At 50.4% G+C, this 19598-nt stretch overlaps 6 protein-coding genes across 6 annotated transcripts; 4 read left to right on the top strand and 2 right to left on the bottom strand.

Moving 5' to 3' along the window:
* Positions 1–961: 961 nt before the first annotated feature.
* On the top strand, positions 962–3073 carry N7508_001644 (signal recognition particle subunit SRP72; the record flags this gene model as incomplete). The annotated part of the gene is made up of 5 exons (XM_058459710.1): positions 962–1282; positions 1343–1616; positions 1671–1815; positions 1865–2774; positions 2819–3073. 5 exons carry the CDS (start codon positions 962–964, stop codon positions 3071–3073), a joined length of 1905 nt encoding a protein of 634 aa, XP_058323242.1.
* Positions 3074–3456: 383 nt separating this feature from the next.
* N7508_001645 (Gfo/Idh/MocA family protein) lies at positions 3457–4740 on the bottom strand (the record flags this gene model as incomplete). Its single annotated transcript, XM_058459711.1, has 1 exon — positions 3457–4740. One exon carries the CDS (start codon positions 4738–4740, stop codon positions 3457–3459), a length of 1284 nt encoding a protein of 427 aa, XP_058323243.1.
* A 975-nt stretch (positions 4741–5715) lies between these two features.
* Positions 5716–7922, top strand: rfeF (uncharacterized protein; the record flags this gene model as incomplete). The annotated part of the gene is made up of 7 exons (XM_058459712.1): positions 5716–5721; positions 5772–5882; positions 5931–5975; positions 6073–6405; positions 6502–7405; positions 7456–7523; positions 7578–7922. 7 exons carry the CDS (start codon positions 5716–5718, stop codon positions 7920–7922), a joined length of 1812 nt encoding a protein of 603 aa, XP_058323244.1.
* A 1105-nt stretch (positions 7923–9027) lies between these two features.
* Positions 9028–14004, top strand: N7508_001647 (aminophospholipid-translocating P4-type ATPase DNF3; the record flags this gene model as incomplete). Its single annotated transcript, XM_058459713.1, has 1 exon — positions 9028–14004. One exon carries the CDS (start codon positions 9028–9030, stop codon positions 14002–14004), a length of 4977 nt encoding a protein of 1658 aa, XP_058323245.1.
* A 2092-nt stretch (positions 14005–16096) lies between these two features.
* Positions 16097–16540, bottom strand: N7508_001648 (uncharacterized protein; the record flags this gene model as incomplete). The annotated part of the gene is made up of 1 exon (XM_058459714.1): positions 16097–16540. One exon carries the CDS (start codon positions 16538–16540, stop codon positions 16097–16099), a length of 444 nt encoding a protein of 147 aa, XP_058323246.1.
* Positions 16541–17134: 594 nt separating this feature from the next.
* Positions 17135–17863, top strand: N7508_001649 (uncharacterized protein; the record flags this gene model as incomplete). Its single annotated transcript, XM_058459715.1, has 2 exons — positions 17135–17350; positions 17423–17863. 2 exons carry the CDS (start codon positions 17135–17137, stop codon positions 17861–17863), a joined length of 657 nt encoding a protein of 218 aa, XP_058323247.1.
* Between the last annotated feature and the right edge of the window lie 1735 nt (positions 17864–19598).

The following is a 19598-nucleotide window of genomic DNA, read 5'->3' on the forward strand; positions in this document are numbered from 1 at the left end:
AATGTAGCTGTCATACATGTAGATGTATTGTTTGTTTTTTCCTCCGGATTTGGTAATGTGTCATCTTATGGTTGCTCTTGTGAATCGGAGTATAGAGCATAGAACAAGGTCATCAATTTGACTCTGGGGTTTGAAGACTCCCACGATTTAGTGCACGCTTCCTTTGCTGGAATTATCCTGAATTAAAATGGTCTAATTAAACTGTTGTTTATCAATGCTGCCAAATTTACTCTAGGATTATACTTCTGCCGTGCTATATATATTAACGCATGGGATCTGCATCAACGTTGAACATGGAATATCAAACGAGAACAGAAGTTATCTTTATTCTAGGTTCTCTCATATTTCAGGCTCACACTCAGTAACGACGTCAAAAAGCAATCCTTTACAGGGCTGCCGAAAGGAGAGTTGTTTGGTTGCTGTATTATAGCGATTTGTCTTGCCAAAAATGCTTTTTCACTTAGCATTTTTCACCATAGATAGCTTCTTTACCTTTAAGTCCACCAAGTAATTTCATTACTTCAAACTTAATTGATGAAGCAAGAGGTAAGGAAGCTATTTCAAGCAAAAAGGCAGCGAGAAAGCAGTTCCCGCATGAAGACTCGCTATGATAAAGCGACAAACCAACTCGACTTTTTGTTAGATATACCTTGCAGGCTCTTGCAGGTTTTTGCGCGAGGAGACAGGCTTATGACCGAGAGAATTGGAGCAAAAAGATGCCGAAATAATCGAAGGCCGTTCAACCCCATATCACATGACATACGGTGGCCTACACGGCCAGAGATGCAACGTTGCCCCAATGGGGAAAGAACAGTTCCGCACATTGTGACTTTGATATCAGATGACCCGGGGAATACAGTGAACCGTGCTTTTCTGTATCCGAATAACTTCCATTTGAAACTACCAGGTGCAATTGCCACACTCGACCTTAATACCTCCGAAACCCCGACCTCCCCCCGCCATGGTTGCGCAATCGCTGGCTTCGCTGCTGCAGCGAGCATCGATTGACGACCACGAAGAAGTCCTTCAGTCGTGCAATGCAGTCCTTGCCAAGTCCAAGTCAGACTTGCAAGCGCAACACATGAAGATTGTTGCTCTATTAAAACTCGACCGCTACGATGAGGCTCTCCGCACATTCGAGGCCGGAGGTGATGCGCTGAAGAAGAGCGCTGGGTTGGAGTATGCTTATGCATCATACAAATGTGGAAAGCTTGAGCAAGCCACGGAGGCTGTCACTCGCACCGCTTCTGGCCGCGGTGCTGATCATTTGGAGGCACAAGTGGTACCGTGTCTTATTCACTGCTACCGAAGCACCAATGCTAATATACTTTTGCAACAATAGCGCTACCGTGCTGAAGAGTTCCGACGTGCCGCTGAGCTTTACGAAAAACTCTCGCAAAATACGGCATCTCACAGCCATGAGATCAACGACCTGAACATTAATTCCTGGGCCACCGATGCGCAACTACAGTGGAAGGGAGAGCCGGAGTTCGTGCGCCATGATCGTCTGTCGAGGGAGGACTTGGAATCTTTCGAAATAACCTACAATGCAGCTTGCTTAAACATTGCGAAGGGAGCATACAAGCAAGGCGAAGTCTTGCTCAACCGCGCCCAAAGTCAGACCCCGCCATTACCAGTATAAATTGAGTTCGGACTGACATTGTTAATAGACATCTGCCGAACATCGGAGGACCTTTCTCCCGAAGATAAGGCTGCGGAGCTGTTGCCAATTGCTGTGCAGTACCTGTATGTCTTGATCCGACTTGGTAAGCTGGCAGAGGCCGAGGCAGTTCTCAAAGATATCTCCGTGGACGAGTAAGTAGAACATTTTTGCATACATTGGGCAGAAACTTACGTTTATTAGCATCCCCGAATTATCGACCAAGAAGATCGCCCGGAACAACATTGTCCTCGCCCGCCAGACTGTCGCAAACCCCTTCTTCCTCTTCAAGGCCCTCCACGAGACCCCAGATGCTATCGACAATGACCGGTTATTTGAATTCCAGGACCGCGACCTAGTCGGCAATGCTCATGCCACTGATCTCCTTGTCCAGAAATACGATGGTATCATTCGGTCCACATCGAAGGCCCTCTCCCAGCGCCCATCGCCCTCAACCGATGCCGACACCAACCTTCTTTCTGTCTACAATGCCGCAGCCCAAGCGCAAGGCCAAACCGGATCCAAGGCCCTGAACCAGATCCTTCCTATGCTTGAGAGACGTCCCACAGACCTCGGCCTCCTCCTGACGGTAGTCCAACTGTACGTCAACGACGGCAACACCACCTCCGCTATTCAAGCAATGGAGCGCACCCTCCGCAGCCTAGAGGGATCGATCTCCGAAGCCGATCAAAACGCCCGCTTCAACCCAGGCTTCCTCAGTGTCCTGGTCTCCCTATATCAGCTCGAAGGCCGCAAGGTCCAAATCCGCACAGTCCTAGCCCAAGCCGCCACCTACTGGCGCAGCAAGCCCGAGTCCCCATCATCCCTCCTCCGCGCCGCAGCCGCCTCCCTCCTCCACTCGGAAGACCGCGCCGACCTCTCCACAGCCGGCGACCTCTTCCAAGATCTTGCCAAGAAAAATCCGAACGACCGTCTCGCAATTGCTGGCTACGTCGCCTCCCAAGCAACCCTGGACTACTCGCAAATTGAATCCCAACTCAACTCCCTGCCTCAAGTCTCCGACCTAATCGCCGACATCGACATCTCCGCCCTGGAGTCTGCCGGCGTTCCCCCTCCGCCTCATCAGCGGCAGCAGCTGCCGCCGCCATCGCAGGTGCACGCAAACGCACCGCCGGAGCCGATGACCGTGCCAGCAAGCGTGTCCGCAAGTCCCGTCTTCCCAAAGACTTCGATCCTGCTAAGAAGGCTGATCCTGAGCGCTGGCTGCCTGTGCGTGACCGCTCCTCTTACAGACCTAAGGGCAAGAAGGGTAAGCAGCGTGCTGCGGCTTTGACGCAGGGTGGTGTTGTTGATGAAAAAGCCAACGAGGCTGCTAGTCAGCAACAGAAGGCCGGCGGCGGCGGCGGTGGCGGTTCTAATGTGAAGAAGAATAAGAAGAAGGGGAAGCGGTGATCTAGTTCGTTTTTGTATGAGATCATTACGCTGCATTGTTAGCTTGGAATGTGTATAGCTTGTGATGTATGGATCTATGTTGCGATTTTGTATCTGTATCTTGTATGCTAGGTCCAGTAGGGCCCTTGGGTGCTGAATTTGCCTGCTTGGATTATAGATAACATAAAGCACTACCTCAGCTATCCAAGCCCTACTTTTCAATCACAACCCATGAATACAGAAGCAGGTTTAACCAGAGTGGATATTAACACTATAAGCATACCAGTCTTGTGGGAGCTTCGTAAAGAAACAATTACCAGGACATACGGCCACTAAAAGCATAGGTATTAACGCAATTTCCCGTTTGAAACCCAGAACACCCATGAAACACCTCAAAGCAGATCTCAACCTAGCGGAGTACGAATAGTACCACACTGCCGGTTATAGTGATCAAAGATCATAAGCAGCAAGCGCAAATCCATAACAGCATCTTCAGCAGTTGTCTTCGCAGCTGAATCCCCGTCGAGCAGATAAGAATGCAACACCAGGAACTCACGCTCGTATGCTTCTTCCCAAGAACTGAGTGTTTCAGTGCGCTTGATGCGTGGACGGGTGAGTCCATCCCCGTTCCCATTTTCGGCTTGGTGATTACTTTCATTGCCGTTGACATGGCCATTGCCATTGCCATTACCCATACCCCCTTCTTCCACCTCCTCGACCTCCTCAACAATAACCCTTACAAAAGTCCCCGTACTAATCTTCTCCGCAGGCCCAGGAAAATTATACTCAACACTGACAGTCTTATGGGCACCATAAACAGTCAAATGGGCATCGCAGCGCGGAACAGCATCAACACCCGCCTCATAAACAAGCGTGAAAGGATGCCCATCAGAGGAATTTGTGTAATGAAAAATAGCAGAGTAAAATGGGTCTGTGATGGCCACATTCGAGACTGCATCTGGGAATCCGAGTGATTCGCGCATCACCGAGAGATCGTGACAGCCTAGCATACCCAGATATCGACAGAAAGCGATTCGGTCTGGCGTGATGTCTTCGCCAAAGATGTCTTCTAGAAGGCTGGTGAATTGCGCGGGGCTATTGAGCGTTTTTAGTGTTTTTGCTGTGCTGGTTCCGTTTGATGTTGTTGATTTTGATGGTGCTGAGATGTCCACTGGGCCGGCGATGTTGCGGCAACGTGCGTAGTGTATACGGCCCAGTGTTGATAGTTCTTTTTTGAAGACATCTGTGAAGCAAGGTGCGTATCGACGCGCGCATCCGACAAAGACTTTCGGTCCGTCCGGGTTGTTGGTGTTGTTGGATCGAAGAGCTTGGCCTTTTTTGGCTGCTTCGCGGATTCGGCGCAGGATTGGGATGCTCATTGTGAGTGGGACTTCAACCATGACATCTTTGCCGGCTTCTAAGGCTGTGACGGTGTGTTTTTCGTGGTATTCCATTGGGAGGAGGTTCAGGACTACATCCACATCTTTGTGGAGTAGGACGTCTTCGATATTGGTTGTGATGTGAGTTATACCGAAGCGGTTTTGGCATTGTTTGGCGATCTCTTCGCTGGGATCGTAGATTATTGTCAGGGCGTAGTGGCTTTTCAGGGATCGTAGGACTGGGAGGTAGGTTGCTTGGACTGCGGTCGTTGCGCCTAGGATTCCTAGGCGGAGAACGGTGTTGGTCATTTTAAGAAGAGCTGAGGGGTGCGAAGGTGAGAGTTGATGATTATGAAGATTAATTCGATGATTGATTTGCTTTGTGCCCTTTGTACCTGAGTGTGGCGAATGACAGGGATGATATAGCAAGCTATGATGTACTCGTAGCAAGCTCCAGGATTTTGTGAATCAAAGAGAAGGTGAATGCTGGAGAAAGCAAAAGGTTTCGGTAAGCGCGATGGCTAACATTGTCTCAAGGAAGAATGAGGTGAGGTCGAGCTGAGAAAAGGAGGAAGCTGTGATGTATCAAGGGGACATGCCCTGTGACATCACCCATCCATGGTCCAGGATAAATTTCAATGGTTCAGCTGATATTGTACCCCGGATTCAAGATATCAAGATCTGGCATACTTGATCTAATTCGATGCATATTCATCTTGGTCATAGCTGTGTGTCGATCGTGTATAGATCGGGGGTCGGTAATAGGTGGTTGTATATAGATTGGTTGATGCAAGGAGTACTTGTATCCATGTAATATAAAGGCAACAATTACAGGAATATATTAGGTACTATACTCCGTATATTCAAGACATCTGAATGGTATAGAGCTATGCGAGTGTATGCAACAACCTTCAGCCCACACCTTCTGGAAGCATCGCAGGTGGGGTTGTGGGCCTCTCTGGCACCAAGCAATCAGCCTTGATCGGGCCTACGGCATGTTTAAAACACTAGAAGTCAGATCCAGTACATACAATAACAATGACATACATGTATGACTATAACCCGACGAAAACAGGTCCTCCGTGTGACTTCATTTGAGGAACCTGATGATACTTTGTCACTGGGTGGAATCATGCGGGCCGCCAAGTACCCAGCGGTACCACGCGTATACAGCTCAGCCTCAGAATACGAGGGGCACTACCTGGCCTCAACGTCATTCACTCGTGGGACCACCTGAGCAAATGCTGACTTCTCTTACTTTTCAACTCCTCTTCCCCAACAATCATGGGTGTAAGTCTCTGCATTCTACATTGATCTGACAGATCTGACCCATCACTTAGTTCGCACAGAAGATCGCTGCAAGTCAGAACAATCAAATGCCGGGCACAAACGGCGGAGCACCCCCTTCGGGATACACAGGAGGACCTCCTTCAGCGCTGCAGCCTGGAAATGTAAGTATCGAAGTCCCCGACGTCATGAAAATCACTAACCCCACGTAGAGTCAATATCAGGCATATCCAGGCTCCCCTCCCCCTCAGGGCTCGGTAAGCAACTTTTCCTAGTATTTTGTGATTTGTTTTTTTCTTCTTCAACTTCAACATCCTCGGGACATCAAATCCACCATGTCGGGATACAACCAAGGATATGCTCCATACGGCTCACACCAACAATATCAGTCTCAAAATCCATCCTCACCAGCTCCTGGATCCTACTCGAGACCTCCTCCGCAGCCCACTTCACCCTACCCCGCACAATCTCAAGGCTATGGGCGCCCACCTCCACCTCCACCGCAAGGCCAGCCCTATGCCTCCTCCGGTTCGCCTCACCCGGGACAGCCCTATGGACACCCTGGACAGACTGGATCGCCATACCCTGGACAACAACCTGCGCAACCCCAGTACCCTGGACAACCCCAGTATCCCGGACAGCAACCATACCTCGGACAACAGCCCGCTTATGTACAGTCGAACCCCAGTGCCATATGCTCCCATGTTTTGTTTTGTGCTTGATGCGTCTTGCAGTCATTGTTTGATTGCTACAGTTGTTTCAGAACCATGCTGACCAAAGTAGGGACAGGCACCACCCTATCCTACACAGGGACCTCCCCAGGGAGCTCCGTACCCCGGAGGTCAAGGACGTCCTGGTCCCTCGCCTGGACCACCAAGCGGACCACCTCCCGGCCATTATGGTCCTCCTGGCGGTGTCCCCGGTGGCCCCTCGGCCTCAGCTCCACCGGCCACGCAGCAACAGGCTGCAGCATACAGACAGCTCTTGATTAGCTGCATCCAAGAGAAGAACCTGCAACCTTTCTACCCCCCGGAGCGCCTGGACCGACTTGTCCAGTCGCTTGCCGCTCAGGCACCCAGCAAGCTCGCTCGGCTGATCCACGAATGGGCTGTGCCCATGGAAGTTGCTACCGATGTCATGAAGCTCGCGCTGTTCGATGTTATCCTCTACGTGGACGACAGTGGCTCCATTGAATTCGAAGAGAAGGGACTCCGAAAGGACCAGTTGAGACAGATCCTGGGCATTGTCGCTACTGCTGCATCGACCTTCGACGAGGATGGCATCTCCGTCCGCTTCATGAACTCCGTAGAGCAGGGAGATGGAATCCGTGATGCGGAGGATGTCAACCGCCTGGTGTCTCGCGTCCGCTTCTCCGGTCTCACTCCTCTCGGTACTAGCTTGAAGAGCAAGGTCATCGACCCCATGGTCGTGGGACCGGCTCGCCAAAACCGTCTTGAGAAGCCTGTACTTGTCATCACCATCACTGATGGACAGCCTGCCGGTGAACCTCATGGTGCCGTGGGCGATGTCATTCGTCACGCTGTCGAGGAGACCTCGCGCACTCGTTATGGTCCCGGAGCTGTGTCCTTCCAATTCTCGCAGGTTGGCACAGATACACGGGCCCGTGACTTCTTGTCTTCCCTCGATGAGGATCCTCACATTGGCCACTTGATCGACTGCACCTCCAGTAAGTCCCATCCAATGTCCACGGTGGACCCAGCTAACGTGGTGTTTTAGACTTCGAGGTCGAACAGGATGAGATGTCTCGTGCTAACCCACCAGTCCACTTGACCCGTGAACTTTGGGTATGCCATTCTATCATCCCGTTGATTGAAGTGCTATGACTAACTATTCCACAGTGCGCCAAGCTAATGCTCGGTGCCATCGACTCCTCCTACGACACCAAGGACGAGCAAGACAACGACCGTCGTGGACCCCCACCTGCACCCGCAGGTCAATACGGAGGATACAACCAGCCTCCTCCCCAAAGTCAAGGTCCACCTACTTCCTTCAACCCACCACCAGGTGCGCCTCCAGGTTACAACCCGCAAGCTGGACCTGGATACCCACAGGCACCACAGCAGGCCCCTCAGCAACCCCAGTACCAGGCGTCCCGCAGTGCCTATGGGCAGCAACAACCGTACGGCTATCCACCCCAGCAGGGATCTGGACATCCGCCATATGGCCAACCGCCACGCTATTAGCACATGACGTCACAGGGCTTTTTGCCATGCGGCTTTGAAGGATCGGCGATGATATTCGATGATGTTCAATAAACGGTTATCTCCACTGACGTTTGTAAATTCAATGAAATTTTATTTGTACCAAACTCTTCGAATTCGTCAAGGGGTCAATCTCCCAGAACTGGGATCCGCCCCGCCAAGGCCCGTATAGTGAAGAACAATCTCGGAGGAAGGGCCATGGGTTCGGGGGCTTTCCAAGAGGCCTGAGCACTATGGTTGGTGTGTGACTTTGTGTGTGTGCGTTTGTATGTGCGTCAGGCGTTAGGCGTAAAACGTTTTAACGTTGGTTCAAGGTTGCCACATAAAGTCAGTTGTCAGGTTCAGACTTTGACGCACTCGGGGAGGAATGTGAAGTGGCCAATAGCGGCCACAACCAAGTATACAACTGGATTCAGCCCGGTCTTCGCCCCATGGATGCAGACAAATAGCCACTTCAGGCCCTGACGGCTATTCTTAAACCGTTGCGTGGATGGGGGCTGTGCCTCATGTCAGGGCTATCGGTTGCATCCCTACACGCGTTGCCCAGACTTTCGCTCTCCACCGAACCAGAAAGGGTTCGATGGGGAGTTTGTTTTAGATTTTATTAGATTTTACAGACTCGCCTCCAAACTCCAATTTTCTATCGCTTCTGCCTATCACATCCTATCCTCCATGACACTCTTCTAGACTGCTGCCACTAGACCGCTTTGGGTATACTACCGGATCCGTGTTACCCCCAGGTCTCTTGGTCTTCGACTCTACACACTCTCTCTTCTTTGGTACTCTTAAACACTCGTTGATTGAGCCCTTTACTGTTCCTTGCGTCGGAGCATCTCTCGTTTGAGCTCGATCCTCGCAACAGAAAACCCTCGTTTGCTTTGCGACAGGGGAAAAGACGCCATACCCTGCCAAAGAGAAGGATGAGTGATAGTGTGATTGGACTCAGTTCGACCGATCACTCTAGCTACAATTACATTTGAGCAAGAGAACGCACGAGAAGGAAGCGACAGGACCCGAAAACGAAAAATTCAAGTGATCGTCGGGATCTGTCCCGCGCAGGCACAGCGAGGAATTCCAGCCTGGCGCCATGTCCCACCACGACGAGCCCGCCGACAACGAGGGCCTCCGACCGGAGCAGAACACCCAGACCAGCGACGTTCTCCGCCGCCCTTCGATCGTTTCGTCGCGAACACTCTCCGACTCTGGACGCCGGATCTCCTCACAACATGTCCGGTTCTCAACAGATCTCGACCGCCCCTCGGCTGAGGAACAACGCCAGAACAACTGGGACCGCCGTCCCAATTCCCGCGGCTTGACTATCGACACGGCGCTGGCGCCTCCGTCTGTTCTGCCCGCTGGTCGCTCGCCTACATCGCCGCTGTCGCCTAATACCCAGACCGCAAATGCGAATGCGAACGCTACCCTTTCTCCGACTTCCCCGCAGAATCCTGAGCCCGCCGGTCGGTCTCGATCGCGAAACCGTGGTTATTCGCTGCGTCGCACTATTTTTAATAAGACTATCCACTCGAATACGGAACAGGATGATCTCACCCTGGCTGAGCTGGGTGAGGCCAAGGAACCTGCTGCGGAGGTAGCTCCAGCCCCAGCTCAGGCTGAAGGGACTAGCTCTGATGAGAAGAATGCGTTGACTTTCGCACCCACTGCGACGCTGGATTCGCAGCATAAGGAGGAGGTTTCGACATATGTTTCTTCTGAGCCTTCTGAGAAGGGTTTCAAGGGCCTTTCCATGCCTGTGGCGCATCAGAAGTGGATCGCGAGAAAGGACGCTGTTGAACTGCGCGTTCAGGAAGCTTTGACTTCTGTTCAGAAATTCATTCTGCGTATCAAGGATATCCCACCTACGAAGGATGGCCGTCATCTTGATTTGAATCCCACGGAGATTGACACCATGATTGATGAGCGCACCAGCAAGCCTTACATAAGTAATTCGATCCGCTCGAGTCGGTACAGTCTTTGGAGTTTCTTCCCTCGTCAGTTGTTCGCTCAGTTTACCAAAGTGGCCAATTTCTATTTCTTGGTTGTTGCGATCTTGCAGATGATTCCCGGCCTGAGTACGACTGGAACATACACCACTATCGTTCCGCTTTTGATTTTCGTTGGTATCTCGATGGGTAAAGAGGGCTTCGATGACTGGCGCCGGTATCGTCTCGACAAAGAAGAGAACAACCGGGACGCTTTCGTGCTCCGTCCGGGTCATGGTACGATCGCGGATGGTGCTTCCATTACCAGCAATGCTCAGGATTGGGTATTGATCAAGTGGAAGGATATCCGTGTGGGCGATGTTATCAAGCTTGAGCGTGATCAGCCGATCCCTGCTGATATCGCTCTCCTTCATGCCAGTGGACCCAATGGCGTGGCCTACATCGAAACCATGGCTCTTGACGGAGAGACCAATCTGAAGAACAAGCAACCCTGCCAGCCTGTGTCAAAGCTGTGTTCGACCGTTGAAGATATCACCAGCAATTCCTTGCATTTCGTTGTTGAGGACCCAAATTTAGATCTCTACAAATTCGATGGACATGTCACCGTCAATGCTCAAGAGAAGCTGCCTTTGACCAACAATGAAATCGCCTATCGTGGCAGTATCATTCGGAACACTGACCGCGCCCTTGGAATGGTCATTTACACCGGTGAAGAGTGCAAGATTCGCATGAACGCCAACAAGAACCCGCGTATCAAGAAGCCAGCCCTCCAAGATAAGGTCAACCGTGTTGTCATGTTGATTGTGGTTCTGGTCGTCCTTTTGGCTGTTGTCTGCACCGTGGCCTATAAATACTGGTCGCAAGACGTGGAGAGCAAATCCTGGTACCTGATCGACGCCAGCGTCGAATACGGCCCTATCTTCACCTCGTTCTTGATCATGTTTAACACCATGATTCCAATCTCGCTGTACGTCAGTATGGAAATTGTGAAGGTTGCGCAAATGCTCCTCTTGAACGACATCGACATGTACGACCCTGAGACCAACACACCCCTCGAAGCTCGCACTTCCACTATTAACGAAGAGCTTGGCCAAGTCAGCTATATCTTTTCCGACAAGACTGGTACCTTGACAAACAACTCAATGCGCTTCCGTAAGATGAGCGTGGCTGGCACCGCCTGGTTGCACGACGCCGATCTTCAAGAGGAAGCCGCCCGCGAAGGAGACCAGACCAAGTTGATCCACAAGAAGCGAAGTGCCAAGGGAAAGAAGGCCATGGGCCGCAAGTCCAATGTCTCGGAGATGCACATGGGTCCCCGCCCATCGAATGTCTCTGGTGCTCTTGATGCGATCCGCCAGCCTGGCCGTTCCGCCACTACTCACCGCACCGAGGAGATGATTGAATATATCCAACGCAAGCCCTACACGATCTTCGCCCGCAAAGCCAAGCTCTTCATCCTGTCCATGGCCCTGTGTCACACCTGCATTCCGGAGGAAGATGAGCATGGCGTCACCACTTTCCAGGCTTCCTCGCCGGACGAGCTAGCCCTCGTTCTGGCTGCTCAGGAAATGGGATATCTTGTAATGGACCGCCAGTCAAACACCCTGACTATCCGCACTCAACCCAACGGCCCGGACGAAGCAACCAGCGACGAAGTATACGAGATTATGGACGTGATTGAGTTTTCCAGCGCGCGAAAGCGCATGTCCGTCGTCGTCCGCATGCCCGATCGCCGTATCTGCTTGTTCTGCAAAGGAGCCGATACCACGCTGATGCGTCTTCTGAAGCAAGCTGCGCTTGCCCAGGAGAAGGCAAACGAGATCGAGCGCCGTGCCAGTCGACGCAAGGCCGCCGAAGCGACACAGGTCATCCGACGCAACAGTGAACATCATAATCGGAAGAACAGCGGTGTCCGCAGCAGCATGACCAGGCCCAGTTTCACGCGTCGACGCTCGTCTATCACTGGCCAGAATGGCTCCACTCTTCGGGCTAGTATCGATGTCTGGCTTAAGGATCGGGAGACTGATGGTGGAATCCTGAACAAGGAGGCTGATAGCGAGTACTACAGCCCTCGGCCTTCGGCGCAGTTGAGTCGGCACTCTGCTGCGATTTCTGATTCTGGGAGTTCCACCAATGGCGAGGATGAGGAGGATCTTGTTGAAGAGGCTCTTGTTGTTAACGAGACTGCTATCTTCGAGCGTTGTTTCCAGCACCTGAATGACTTCGCCACTGATGGTCTCCGGACTCTTCTGTATGGTCATCGGTTCTTGGATGAAGCGACTTATACCTGCTGGAAGACTGCTTACAACGAGGCTTGTACCAGCATTGTCGACCGACAGGAAAAGATTGAACAGGTCGGCGAGCAGATCGAGCAGCAGCTTGAACTTACTGGTGCTACTGCTATTGAGGATAAGCTCCAGAAGGGTGTTCCCGAGGCCATTGATAAGCTGCGACGAGCCAATATCAAGATGTGGATGCTGACTGGTGACAAGCGCGAGACTGCCATTAATGTTGGTCACTCGTGTCGTCTTGTGAAGGAGTACTCTACCCTCACCATCTTGGATCAAGAGATTGGCGATGTTGACCAAAGCATCATTGATCTCATTGGTGAGATTACTCGCGGTCGGGTGGCCCATTCCGTGGTAGTGGTTGATGGTCAGACATTGTCAGCCATCGAGGCGAATGAGCCTGTTCGCGAGCGGTTCTTCCAGTTGGCTGTCAAGACCGACTCGGTCATTTGCTGCCGAGCAAGTCCCAAGCAGAAGGCATTCCTGGTGAAATCAATCCGTAAGCATCTCAACGACGCGATTACCCTTGCTATCGGTGATGGCGCCAATGATATTGCTATGATCCAGGAAGCGCATGTTGGTATTGGAATCACCGGAAAGGAAGGATTGCAGGCAGCTCGTATTTCAGATTACTCGATTGCGCAGTTCCGGTTCCTTCTCAAGCTGCTTCTGGTGCACGGTCGTTGGAACTACATGCGTGCTTGCAAGTACACACTTGGCACTTTCTGGAAGGAAATGTTGTTCTATCTCACTCAGGCGTTTTACCAACGCTGGAACGGCTACACCGGTACCAGTTTGTACGAGCCGTGGAGTTTGAGTATGTTTAACACTCTCTTTACCTCACTGGCAGTCATCTTCCTCGGCATCTTCACCAAAGACCTATCAGCATCAACCCTGCTCGCCGTGCCGGAACTCTACACCAAGGGCCAAAAGCACGGCGGCTTCAATATCTGGCTCTATCTCGGCTGGTCATTCATGGCAACCTGTGAAGCAGTCATAATTTTCTTCACGATGTACGGCCTCTTCGGCATGGCCAGAGTGAACCCAAGCGACAACGACACCTTCACACTGGGCCTGCTCACCTTCTCGGCCTGCATTGTGGTGATCAACCTGAAATTGCAAGCTCTGGAGGTCCACAACAAAACCTACCTCTCCCTAATCGTGATCATAATCTCCGTCGGCGGCTGGTTCCTCTGGGACATAATCCTCGACCAACAATACACAATGTCCTCCGGCAAAGGCGTCTACTACGTGCCTCACAACTTCCTCCAACACGCCGGCCACAATCTTCTCTTCTGGACAGTCCTCCTCCTCGCCGTGACAGCAGTCCTCCTCTTCGAATTTACCGTCAGCACTCTGCGCGCCCTCTTCTTCCCAACAGACGTCGACCTTTTCCAAGAATACGAACAAGACCTCGACATCCGCAAGCGGTTTGAAGAAGCTGCCGCCTCAGAACTCCAGCAGGGCTGGAATCGCGGTTCAAAGAAATCCTCTTTCGAAATTGCGCGTGAGGACGCCGAATCTGAAGCTCTGGAGCGTGAACGCGAACGTCAGGTTGCGGAGTTACTCGCCAGACCGCGTGTTATGGCCGATTCCAAGCCTGCAACCCAGGAGCTTGAAATGGATGGCTATACCAGTGCTAGTGCCACTGCTAGTCAGAATGGTAGCGTGCCCAGTCGTACTGCTCCCGTTGCTCAAGAAGTTCTGAGTACTCCTGGCCATACGCATGACACTGCTTCTACCGACGATGGTACTGGCCGTCGTCGCTCCGTCGAAATCCAGGAGCTCTTCAGCAAGGGCTTTGGAACTGTCCGCAAGGGCCAACTCAAGTGATTTTGTGACCTGTCTCTCCTTCGTTCTGTACATGTATACCCGTGTGGCGGTCGCCTTTTCGTCTGAAAATATTCATTCCCTCATAGCGTTTGCGTCTGCGTTGTTTCCCGCCTTGACTTGCACACGCATATCTCCACGCCTACAATTTCATTCCCTCCCTATTGGATCCCTCTCTCGCTCTCTTCATCCAAAAAGAGGGTATCAATATTAAAAGGCGTTGGGTTTGCATGTTGCATATTGCATGCTTGGCTTTTGTTTCAGTTTCAGTTTTTCAGTTTCGGTCTTTCCTTGTAAATCTGCTCGGTTCCGCACAGTCGCTGACAGATTAAGATACCCATATCCCGACTATTGTTGGTAGTCTGGCCTTTTCCCCCACAATACCTTGCTGAGATTGTCTTGTTGCATACGCATGACATTCGTTTTGGGCTCGGCTTTACGTATATAGCTTTACTGGGACCTTGGCCTTCAAATTAATTTTTTGACGTTTGTCTATATCTCTTGAACTCTTTTTTTTTTAAAAAAAGTGATTTTCTTGGATGTCATTAACCGGAAACGACTGACAAGGCTGGAGACGTTGGTTCGGTTTGGCCATGTGACTAACCACATCCAGCATATCCTTGTTTGGGCTGCAGGCACCCTGAGAGCCCGTTATGCTGTTATGCGAACGATGTTCTTGACCGAGATCTCTTTGACGAATGGCTCGCTTCACCTTCTCTTTTCCTTGTCCTTCTTTTTGTCGTCAGACATTTTCGAGGTGAAGGACAGTATAAATTTGGGAGGGTTGACATGGATGTAGGACAGTGTAATTTTGAGGTATAAATAGTATGGAGAGATATAAGGAAGCGAGAAAGTGAATGCGAGGAAATTGTTCCCTTTGATTATAAGAGTAGATTTTAGATAGATGTTAGAAGTGAGATAAACATGAGATACTTTATACAAACTAAAGAACTAATACGAGGTAAGAAAATACTAAAATATTGACAACTTAGGGCATTGGGGGCCTTGTTTAGACAGCTAGGAAGCCTAGTAGGCCTCCTCGTCGCGCTGCTACGTGCAAGTTGAATTTTCCATCACAAGGCTTGATATCTAATACGAAGATAAGAACAAAGCAATGCCATAGATTCTACAGGAAGAATTCAAGATAAGCTCATTCCAGAAAAAGAAGGAAAATAGTGCACCAACGCATGATGCACACTAGCAAAAATGCCCTGCAATTGGCTCCGACAACGATAACCCACATATTTACAAAGTGTTCTGGAAAGAACCATATAGGTACATAAATAAATAATGAATTCCCAAGGAGCCACTTTCAAGTTAATACATAACCATGCCCCGAAGCTGAAACAGGGTAAATTGCACATAATTTGTACACGAGCAGCGATACTTAGTACCAAGTCAGTACGCAAAGAGAGAGCAATTGGACCCGCAGGCCTTCATGGAAATGATCCGATAGAGCGTCGGCTCTTCGAGACAATGTAGAACATGGATGTGGAGGCTACTTTGGCTGGATGGGGCAAATACTGTACAGTACTGAAACATAAATGGAATAAAATAACGCACGGAGGTAAGTTTATTTCTTGCATTGCATGACCGTATACTTTTCTTGTGCATTTGCATTAGTTTGTTGATATCCTGAGCTATACAGGGTCTGGTGGCGGACTTGGATACCTATGGCTGAGGACCCGAAACCCGGGATACTGTATGCACAGTATGTATGTAAACGGAGGCTTGATCCCTGTCCTCCAGGATGGTGGAGCCCTCTGTTTGGGCTTTTTACGATACGAAGTTATTGATGTTGTGATACAGGTCTTGAGATATAGTAGAGGTACCAATACCTGGACGGCTAACTTGAAACAGGAAATCAGATTTCAGGTTGTGATGATTACCCAAGAGAAATAATTCATTTAAATACAATCATAGTATTCTATGCATAGCACAGCTGCGGATATGGTAATAGTCTTCCGTTAGACTAGCCACATAAGCCTGATATAAAACCCGTTAGCAGCCGATCCCCTACAAGGTAATAGACACAGACAGAAAACAACCTACATCTTATATTTACGACACAAACTCAAACCAAAGCAATATATCGTTACAGCAATCCAATGACAACATCACCATAAAGTTTAGCGTCGAGGTCGAGACGAACCTTGGCGTGCAGGTTGAGGTGAATCTTGATCTGCAAGCTGTTCTTCTCTTCTTTGCCGGCTGGGACCGTGGTTTTGCCGGGAAGCCCCATACCGTCGTCAGGAACGAGACCGTTGGTAGCGTCGGGAGCGTTGCTGACGGGGTTGTTGTCGTCGCCACGGTTCTTGCGGTCACCCAGGGGGGCTGTGGCGAGGGCGCCGCCTAGAGGGTTGTTCTCGACGGGGCTGTGCGGAAGCATGGGGAAGTCAGTCTCACTTAGGCCCAGAGGAGGAGTATCGGGTGGCAATTGAATGGTTTCTGGTGGCTGTTCGTGGCTTGGGGGATCGATTGGGGGTGGTGGTTGAATGTTCTTTGGCTTCTTGGACTTTTTTGATGCCTTATTTGCCATTGGGGGTGATTTGTGCAAGGAAGGTAATTTCGTGTTATGAGAAGTGATTGAGTGGGAAGAGTATCATTTGGGATGGGATGGGAGGGGAGATGGGTTGAAGTATACCTGGACATTGTGGTTTTAAGGGACGAGGCTTAGGGTTGACCTGAGGTAAAAAATTGAGCGGAGAAGAGGAGAGGGGACTCAAAAAAAAATACTCTGAGAGCAGCCGGACGAGACAGTAAAAATTATATAGGCCGCTGGGGACGTGAAAGATCTGTTTATTCGATAGACCAATCTATCTCGGTTCCACATTGCTGTAATATGATAACATAGCTGGATGAGCTATAGGATCTGCAAATCTCCTCACGTTCATCTCAAGTCTGTGCAGTGAATATCTGCATCGATTTGTCTAGTTGCAGAAAAAGTGATGCAATGTATGGAGTAAAGTGGGCTCATTCGCTCCTAGCGCCATCTACGCCCACAGCGCTAGGGAGAGCTGAAGGTAAGCTGAAAGCTCGGTAATTAGCTGTTACATGTATGCCCGCGCATCTATCACATACACACACACACACACCCATTTGAAATTTTGACATCGGCCTCAAATCACCCACAATGGTTCTTGGAGTAGCCATGATGGCGACAATGTTGCCAACCATGATTGGGTTAAACGAAGCTACCCAAGGTACACGTCAACAGGAAGAAAGCCGAAAGTCCTCACATCGCAAGCAACGATGTAACTTGGTGGCCACATGCTCTCTCAGCCAGGGCACAGAGAGCCAGCGCGAACAAGTCCAGAATGCCCGTGTACATGTGGGGCGAGACGGGAAAGTAAGTATCGTCACGCATCTGAAACATAGAATAAATAAACAAAAATCTTGCTAACCAATGGTTTCATTGCAGCTCTATATCTCCAAAAAGCCCAGCTCCGCTCTGTCTCCTTTCAATGGTGGCTTTTACACCCACCCCGATTTCCCGCCTGACAATACAGCCGGCGTGGTAACCATTACTGGAGAAGAAACACCTACCTTGCGATGGGTATTCTTGGATGCTAACACGCATGAGATGCGCTGGGGAGGGCGTCCTGACAGTGTAGGCCACGTATGTGGGCCCTTCGATTGGACAAACGACGAGTTATACATGACGCTGGAGGGATGGGAAGGGTGGCTAGCGATTCGGTTGCCTGAAGATGACATGCGGGATCAAGCGGAGACAGACCTCGAAATCGGCGATGGCCGCGAGATTTGGCGCTTGTATTTTGACCAGCATGATAATGGAGCCGGTCTTCCGCCCGGTTCCCAAGGACTGGAGATTCGCCTTAAGCGAATTATGGCGGAGTCATGAATGTAATATTAGACTTGGAGTTTACGTATTTTCGATCGATCGGATGCGGGGAAAAGGAACATGCAAGTTAGGGTTTGCGAACACGCGGATTGTATACTTCGGGATATATGCTTAGCGCTTTCAGACACTCGGGCTTCCACTCTGCATAGCATATGTGACAACTCGGCCAATTTGACCGCAAATACAATGATAAGCTGTATTATCCCAATCACGCTAGGGAACACCGGACGAACAGTGGATCTCACTCGCAATTAATCGACAATCCCTGCCAACTCCCGCGGATTCCCACTAAAGTTGACCTCTGTCACTTGAGACGAGTATGCAAGTTGCCCCAGTCACTGCTATTTGTTTCGCGGTTGCGAAATTGCTATGATTTCCAACACACTGGTACGCTGGATTTGCTCATCATGCAAGATTCTAACATGTTCTCCCGGGCTTGCAACTCGGCAAAAATGGCTTGTTCCGGATGAGGATACGGGCTTACTGTTAAGTTCGTGAGCAAACAGCCATATCCCGGCCCCCAGCTGTCGAAGTCCTATCTCTCTGCTGTGGCGTAGCTAGCCCCTCCCCACTTCCGGCAGATCCAAACTCATTTGGCCCAAAATGGCGTCCAATAAGCTTCATCCCTGAACATGCGAGCTGACCATGCAACCCAGCCCAAATTTGAGCCAAATAACCCCTAGGGAAAAGAATGATGCTTTGTCGAGAGTCTTGTGAGGAATCTGCGCAGAAACAACACTCCTAAATAGTCAACTCGACATGCTGTTCTTTCACACCTAGGCACTCCGTACTTTTGTGATTGGAGTATTTGGAAGCGCTAACTCAATGGCTTGCAGGATATGGTGTGTCTACGCAAGCCACAACCACGGCTGCCCCGAGAAGCACGAACTCTGAGGTGGTTTGCACCAACCTTGTTGTCCAGGTCTCGGCATTGATTGCCCCGTTGGACATAATTCGACTATTCACATGCACTATGCTTTGACATGGGGTATGTTCATTGCCAATGATATACAGCCTTTTGTTTGATGGAATTGACATTTACTCATAACAAGAGTCAAAAATGGTCTTGAAACCTTTCAAATGATAAGATCGGCCTATATGTCTCGTACAGGTGAAGTTTCTCCCCGACTGAGTCTGACAATCCGATAGCAGGGCGAACATACTTTTGAGGTCTTACTGCAGTCTCATCCCATGAATGGCTGTTTCTTTGATGCCACGCACGCCCATTTCGGTCAACCCCTAGGTGGCTTTCCATTCTATGCACGGATATACCAAAAACGGCACTTCAACGGTCACTAAATCTACCGAATGTATTGTTCAATGGCAGCATATCAGCGTATCCGCCTCCCCGAGCTCATCATCCCCTCAGATGCCTGCACCTCCATAGTCTCGACGCCTCTATGTGACGGTCTGCTAAGTTCTACGGAGGAGGGCGCCGCCTCATGGTGTGCAGTCGGTAAAACCAGCGCTATACTGGTCCGTACTATGGTCGTTACCACGATTTTCCTGATTCGTTGCCGTCCCCTATCCATGCCTGGTGGCTTTCTGTACAGACCCAATTCAGAAGCCCGGCAATGCAGCCACTTCTATTCTCAGCCGGTGTTGCCACTTTTTCTGATTCTCATGTTAATCCCCCTCTGGGCATCTAAGCCGGTGATTGACAGGGGGGGCTGTGCCATATCTACTTATATAGGATGGGAGCCCGAGGAAATTTGTTTGCCAGCAAACTGCTTCT

The sequence above is a fragment of the Penicillium antarcticum genome (assembly GCF_028974205.1).
Source record: "Penicillium antarcticum strain IBT 31339 chromosome Unknown utg000002l_segment0_segment0, whole genome shotgun sequence".
NCBI classification, from domain to species: Eukaryota; Fungi; Ascomycota; class Eurotiomycetes; order Eurotiales; family Aspergillaceae; genus Penicillium; species Penicillium antarcticum.